The following is a 7,218-nucleotide window of genomic DNA, read 5'->3' as shown; positions in this document are numbered from 1 at the left end:
TGGCCTTCCGAGCCACGACTAAAACCTAGATCTAGTCTGAGCAGGGATCGACGCTACTGGTGGGTCGACACAGTGGACGGAGCTCCGGACCTGTACGACTCACACTCATCGTTCCCCGCTCGAAACAGTGAATATTTGAAACCAACGTAGGAGTAGAATCTAGGATTAGATAGCACTTATATCATTTCATTACAGCCACGTTTCAAAATGTCTGATGGCAAAGTTTCACAGCAAACAGCCGAAATGCTCAGAATAATTGCTGTTCTTTTCAGGGAAAACAACAGGAAAAACCAAACATAAAATGGCATCCCTGAATAAAGTGAAGACATGGTGGGAGGAGCCTAATCACCTGCCAACTCCCCAGGGGGCGGAGAATCACAGCCCTCCACATGCAGCAGACTCTCCGAGGTCAGCTTGCTCTTCAGACAGGAAATGTAGCGGCTGCAGAAGTCTCGGCACAGCTCCGTCACCTTCTCTACCTCCATCAAGTGGATGCGCAGCACTTGTATGGCTTTCAGCATCTGGCCACACAAAAGTGACAAGAAGTGAACAGAAATCAAATGAGTGAACAAATTCTTAAAAAGAATCAGGTCACGAGAAGAAATAATAATATCACCAAATAGGAGATCATCTATAATTCTTTTTATTTTTCCCCATTCTTTTCCTATCTTTCCATCGGTTTGTTTAATTTTCTTTTTTTTTAAAGAGCAAAACCATGTGTGGTATTGTGATGAAATCAGGCGGCGCTTGTCAAAGAAATGGAAGAACCTGATACTTTTTAGTCTGTTGGGAAACTTTTTTGTTTGGGATCAAGACCTTTAACTCTTTAAGCCCTGAGTTTTTTCTACCGTTTCCCAGAATTTTTTTTCGACAGTCACCTAAACCTGGTGCACTATGGCTCATTATAACCCCAAAAGCTTGCCTCCAGCTTCTAAATAGCAGAAACAAAGGCTTTGTCATTAACTAAAAAAACTTGGTCCGGGAATCCGAAAAAACAAGCAAAAACTAGCACTTAATAAAACGAAACAATTGTCACTAGTACTGGACGCTCTCAGTGTCCAACGGGGTTCAAAGAGTTAATGTCTATTCAAAAACACAATTCTGTGTGGATTTTACTGAAAAAATGAAAAATGTTAAACAAGGGAATATAAAATGTAATAATTTGTGGTTTCCAGGAACAAAACCCACCCTTGGGGGCCATTTTCTCCTTAATTTTATCTCTGACACCAAGCAACCCACACCTGCTTCTATTGCAAATATCTCTCCTTCTATTCAAGATAGAGATATGTATTTTGTTTTTCAATAAAGGACAAACGAACAAGCTGTAAGATCATACCAATAACTCCAAATGCCCGAAAATTGTTTTAATCTTGAAGAAAACGGCATCAGTTAAAATTGGACAATTGTGCCACTATTTAGCAGAGATACATTCATTCCCAGATAGCGAGAAGTAACCCTGTTTGTCAGCACACATCACAAAGGACCACTGACCAGTTCGTTGACCTCCTCGTCTGCACCGAGCACTGGTGTCTTGAGGTGGTCGTGGTGTTTGGCAAAAGCCTGGAGTTCGTTCTCGAAGCCGTGGGAGGCCGTGTCGGGCGAGGCGGTGGCGCTCTCGCACTTCTCAAACATCAGAGCCAGGAGCGGGAACAGGGGGTGCCTGCCACACAAGCAAACAATCTTGTTATTTTTTGTTTCTGTAAAGTGTTTTACGGCGCTCGTAACTGCATAAGGTCATATGAGCGCGCAGGACACACCTAATATTTTCAGTTGGTAGGAAATTTTGAATTTTGCACGAGTGGCGGCCGAAGCCTACTCTTATCGATTTTAGACCACCAAGGGATCTTTAACGTGCGCAACTTGCACACGGGCCCTCCGAGATTTTTCGCCCTTGTTCGAGAAGGCTAGGCGTAGATCTTTCCTACCAGAAGATCAGGGGTGTGGCTGAAAGACAGCAGTAAGAAGCCAAGGAGTAGCAGTAGAAAGGCTGCAGAAAGAATCAGGAGCCCAGAGGAAGGGGCAAAGGAGGTGAGGTGGTGGGGGCAGAAAGAGGAGACGAAAGCAGACGACAGAACATTGCTAGAGAGCAGGAAATGAGGTGAAAGGAGACAAATTTAGAGAAGAAAACTTTTCGGTCGCTACCCGGATTTGAACCCGTGACCTTTGAATGAGAGGCCAACACCTTAACCCCTAGGCCACGAGAGCCCCCACAATCTTGTTAGGAGACAGGAAGACAATGTCCATGGGGGAATCAGGGGTGTTGTGCACAGCATCAGCGCCCAGGCAACAAAATTAAGAAGGAAAACGTTTCATATTTTTAAATTTGTTCGTTCTAAAAAAAATAATAATAATGTTCACTTTGTTTTGACTGGATGAGATCAGACAAGTTGAGAGGATCCAACGCCAGCGAAATCTTCAAAAAAAATTTCTGTGGTTTTTCTTTTTAAAAAAATAAATATATAGATCTAGCCTGAATGTTTATGATGCACTTATCAACAAAATTTAAATCACTGGGATTCTTTCTACCTGATTAACTCATTCAGCGCTACAGATGAGAATACTCGCGAAACCTGGGCCCCACCCACACACTAGCGACCAGTGTTCTCACATTCTGTCTCGCTATCTTTATAGAAAGAATTATTCTATCTAGTCAATACCAAGTTAGTTTACTTTTACTAATCGTGATGCATTATGGGAAAGGTCAAGGAGATTATATTTTTTTCTGCTCAAACAGAAATTGAGCATGCTGGTTTGGATTAACTTTCGTTGGAAGACCAAATTACACGTTGCCATAACAAAACTGCCCAGTTTAATAATAATAAATTATAATAAATGACATTTATATATAGCGCTCAACCCCGAATAAAGTACACAGGCTCTGAGCGCTTTACAATACAGTACAACATACAACAGTAACATGAAACGTTGTGTTCTGATTAAAGAAAAATTATTCCAAATATTCATCTTATTAATTTAAAAACAGAAACGACTTCAGCTGACATTTGAATGGATCAAAAGATTTGATTTCTCTCAAAGTACTTGGTAAAGCATTCCAGATCTTTGGGCCTTGGTATTCAAATGCCCTTTCACTCATTGTTTTAAGTTTCATAGATGCTAAAATAAATTTCTTTTTGTCAGCTGATGACCTTAAACTGCGAGTTGGAATGTACAGTCTTAACAGATTTGATAAATATGATACATTTGTGACATATGGTGGCCAACTTGTACACAATCCTTTTCTCAACAGGAAGCCAATGCAAAGTTCGTAACAGAGGTTTAGCAGAGTCTCGCTTTCTTTTCCGTAAAAGTATATGAGGGGAGTTCACTGCTGTAGCACTCAGCACTGAATGAGTTAAGCTTTTTAAAGTTGGCCAGCAAAAGAACATCCCCACTTGACTCATGGGTGTATCGTTCTAATTATTATTAGCAATTCATCATGTCTTGAACGCTCATGATTATCATTCAGCCTCTGCAAGTCCGTGAGGACCAATATATCAGAAAACAAAGAATACACGCATTTTCCAGTGCAAAACTAGACTTCTGTACTAAGAACCTTGTAAGACACACTAGACTCCTTAGTTATGTACGGTACTGGTTGGCAGCTAAGTACATGTAATTTTATTTATAGAGGTAAAGATTTTAACATGCAAACCCTAGCCTTATCGTTCTTGTCGCAAGCAATTCACTTCAGTCCAAATTTTGAGAATGTTCCATTTTTATACCCTCCCAAAGCTCTATCAAAGATGCATCTTTAAACATCACCAAAATACAGGCTAACGTTATGGTCAAGGCTTACAATTTTCTTGCTTTTCGTGATTCCTGATAGGAACAACACAACAACAACTAGTTTTTCGTCTCCTGTGTAAAAAGTGCCCAAACTGACTTAAAAGTGGATTGCTTGCGACCCCAATTTAAAAGTGGATTGCTTGCGACCCCAATTTAAAAGTGGATTGCTTGCGACCCCGATTTAAAAGTGGATTGCTTGCGACCCCAATTTAAAAGTGGATTGCTTGCGACCCCGACGTTATATTGCTCTATCAGGAAGGGAGCCCTAGAAGTCTGGTCACCTGTATATGCTCTGTTTGAAGGCGTCCTGGTTCTCCCCGGCGTCGGTGACCGGGTGCACCAGCTCCGTGTGGATGGTGGTGGGCACCGTGCTGTCTTGACTGGCCAGGGTCAAGAAGCTTTGCTGCATGCTGAGGATGACACAAGATGTAGACAGCGTTCTACAAAGGGCACAGATATATACGGACTTGAACACCTGGCAGAATACGTTTTCTGCTAAATACGGTCTAGCACACACATAGAAAGCACGCACATAGTGAACAGATTTTCAAGTTCCAAATTTTTTCCTATATATATATATATATAAACAATATAAAGCGAAATTTGTAAATAAACAATTTCCGCTGCCTGCAGATTTCACTATGCATACGCTGGACTATATATAAATATAATGTCTTTGCCACATTCATCTTTGTGTACCAACTAAAGAACTGAAATTGTTTGTGCAACAGCTCTCAGTTATCATCAAACAAACTGTACTAAAAAGTAAAAGAGCAAAAAAAAAAAGCACAAAAAAAGCGGTACCTTTCTAATTCTTTACTTTAACTTTTTCTTGCCTCTGTCACCTGAGGCGTTTGTTGCATTGCCTGTTGCATGAATACAATATTTTATCTTATGTTTAACAGAACCCCATTATCCATCTTTTGTCTGGGCCTGCCTCTGCTTTTCCGGTACCTAATATTGAAATGTATAGTATAGGAGCAAGTAGAAAAGTCACCAAAAATATTTTTCAAAGCAGACTTCATTTCTCAACAACTTCCCAGTTAGATCTACGTCATTCAGTCTTACATTAGTTATTATGTGCTTATAGTATCCTTTTTCAATGCACACTGATGTGTTCAGAGAAAGTAGGTCTGCTGTACTTAAGCTTAAGGGCAGGAAAGCCCTAGTCACAAAGAAAATAAATACAAAATCTCATCTAAGACGGCCACCCACGGCCGAGGTGAAAAGTGGCCGTCTTATATACACAGGGGGCTATCTTATACAGTAGCATTATATTGTAAAACTATTGTGGTTTATAATCCGCTGTGATCACCAGACAAGCCAGAATCACGTGAAATAAGTGAACAAACTCAGTGTAGCCTTGTGAGCGTAGGAGAATACGGGAGCACGGGGGGTATATAAACAGACGCGAAGGTTAAACCGGCCTTCCGAGCCACGACTAAAACATAGTCTGAGCAGGGATCGACGCTACTGGTGGGTCGACACAGGGATCGACGCTACTGGTGGGTCGACACAGTGGATGGAGCTCCGGACCTGTACGACTCACACTCATCGTTCCCCGTTCGAAACAGTGAGTATCGAAACCAACGTAGATAGACTAACGAGTAGAATCTAGGATTAGATAGCACTTTATCATCACATTACAACTATTATAATGCAAAATGGAAATGAGAAGTGGCTGTGTGTACATATGTGACTGTCTTACACAGATGAACATAAGAACAGGTTCCATCAACTGTGTAGAGATTAACTCAATGGGAGCTTAAAGACGAAGGACTCGGGATCCTAATCACAACAATACATGCACATTGACCTGTCATGCCCTTCTATATTCTAGTTTTGCTCAACTATTTAAAACAACACTCATCGTACTCTCGATTAATTTATTTTTCTCCACTCAAGCATTAAGTGTAGTAGGTCTTTAACTACAACCTTTCCAATATACTCCACCCCCCACTGCCTTCATATTCCAGTCTTTCTTTCCCCAACTTTAACATCTTGGCACTAGTGCCCGTCTTCGACAAACCAGAATCAATATCATCGGCTGCTGGATTATTAACGCACAATGGCAGACTTGAAATGTAGAAAGGCGTGAGATACACAGCAGTAAAAACATCTTCTACATTTTAAGAAAAAAAAAATTCAGCTAAACGGAAGAATAATTTATGTTACCTGGCCTCAGTTACTCCAACCATTCCCTGAGGGTCGGAGTAGGGAGGAGGAAGACCTTGTTGAATGATAGACATCTTTCCTCACCATCAAACATCTACATGGCTGACCACAATGTCTGTTCCTAGGGAGTCTTCATGTCTTTCCCTGTAACTACTATCGGAGACGGGGACATGGGGTCTTCTTCATCTCTGAATCTTTCATAACTGCGAGAAGAAGAAAAAGAAAAACATTTTAGGATACAAGGTCATCTACAAATTCACATTAAAACAATGCAGGATTTTTAGCTCATCTTAATAATGAATCTTAACTAACTTAAAAGAGACAGAAAAGTAAAAAGATACACTGTCCATTAAAAGATGGTATCGAGCCACCTTTACGCTGTAAGAAAAGCCTGGGACTTTTTGACAAACTGTAAGACAAATGAATGTCTTCAGTAGCAGAGGAATTTTGTTTCTGATTTTCCAGGCGGGTGGTTAGCAAATGCTGTGGTGTGGTTTGCTTATTCTTAGGACTCTCAAACATTTATTGTCCTTACACCTTCTCCTTCTCCTGCTTACAAGTATGTATGTTACGCTTCGTTTTAGTTTTAGTAAGTGTTTTACGGTACTTGCAACACAATAAGTTCATATATGTGCCGAAGATTAGAGGTGCTACAAGAGAGTAACAAACACAAAAAAGGAGGGGAGATAAAGACGATAGACGTTTGATAGGAAAGAAGAAGCAAACCACACCAGAGCACCCGCCAACCACCCACCGTTACTCTTCAAAACTAGTACCAGCCCCTCTAATCATTGTCACACTTTCTACTGGTGTTGCAAGTTCCATAAAACTCTTACTACTACTATAAAAAAACAACAACAAACAAACAAAATGTAAGGGTTTGCAGTCACAATAATATTTTTATACACCTCTACTAAATATACTTAATCTACTTAGACTAGATCTAGATCTAGTGAATCTACCACCACACACAAGATAGGACCAAGGACCTTGAGGGGACAGTCAAACTCTTAATTGGGCCCTACGCTTTACTCAGCTCCCGCAAAGCAAAGTCCTGGGCCTACTGGGTAAAATTCAAAAGAAGTTCAAAGAGATCTGTTTGAAGGTGTTGTTGCCATCTTTTTTGTTCACAATAATATTAATATAATTGTTTTTTCGTTCTTTTTAAAAATGTTTCTAAAATGTTTGTTTTTTTATAGGAAGAGAGTGAGGTGGGTAGGGGTGGCAGTAGCAACAAAAAACGAATATTATATATAT

General features: G+C 40.4%; 1 protein-coding gene across 1 annotated transcript in view; it reads right to left on the bottom strand.

Annotated features, from left to right (window-relative positions):
- LOC101859344 (homeobox protein PKNOX1) overlaps window positions 1-7,218 on the bottom strand; it is a gene marked incomplete in the record, with an annotated part of 28,896 nt that overhangs the window by 19,067 nt on the left and 2,611 nt on the right. Inside the window, 4 exon segments of the mRNA XM_013085358.2 lie at window positions 350-521; window positions 1,492-1,660; window positions 4,068-4,196; window positions 5,962-6,164. Of these exon segments, the coding sequence (XP_012940812.1) occupies window positions 350-521; window positions 1,492-1,660; window positions 4,068-4,196; window positions 5,962-6,035 (544 nt within the window).

This window comes from Aplysia californica, unplaced genomic scaffold (assembly GCF_000002075.1).
Source record: "Aplysia californica isolate F4 #8 unplaced genomic scaffold, AplCal3.0 scaffold00367, whole genome shotgun sequence".
In the NCBI taxonomy this organism is placed as follows: domain Eukaryota; kingdom Metazoa; phylum Mollusca; class Gastropoda; order Aplysiida; family Aplysiidae; genus Aplysia; species Aplysia californica.
Note: the sequence above shows the minus strand (reverse complement) of the source record. Positions and strands in the feature narration are given on the sequence as shown.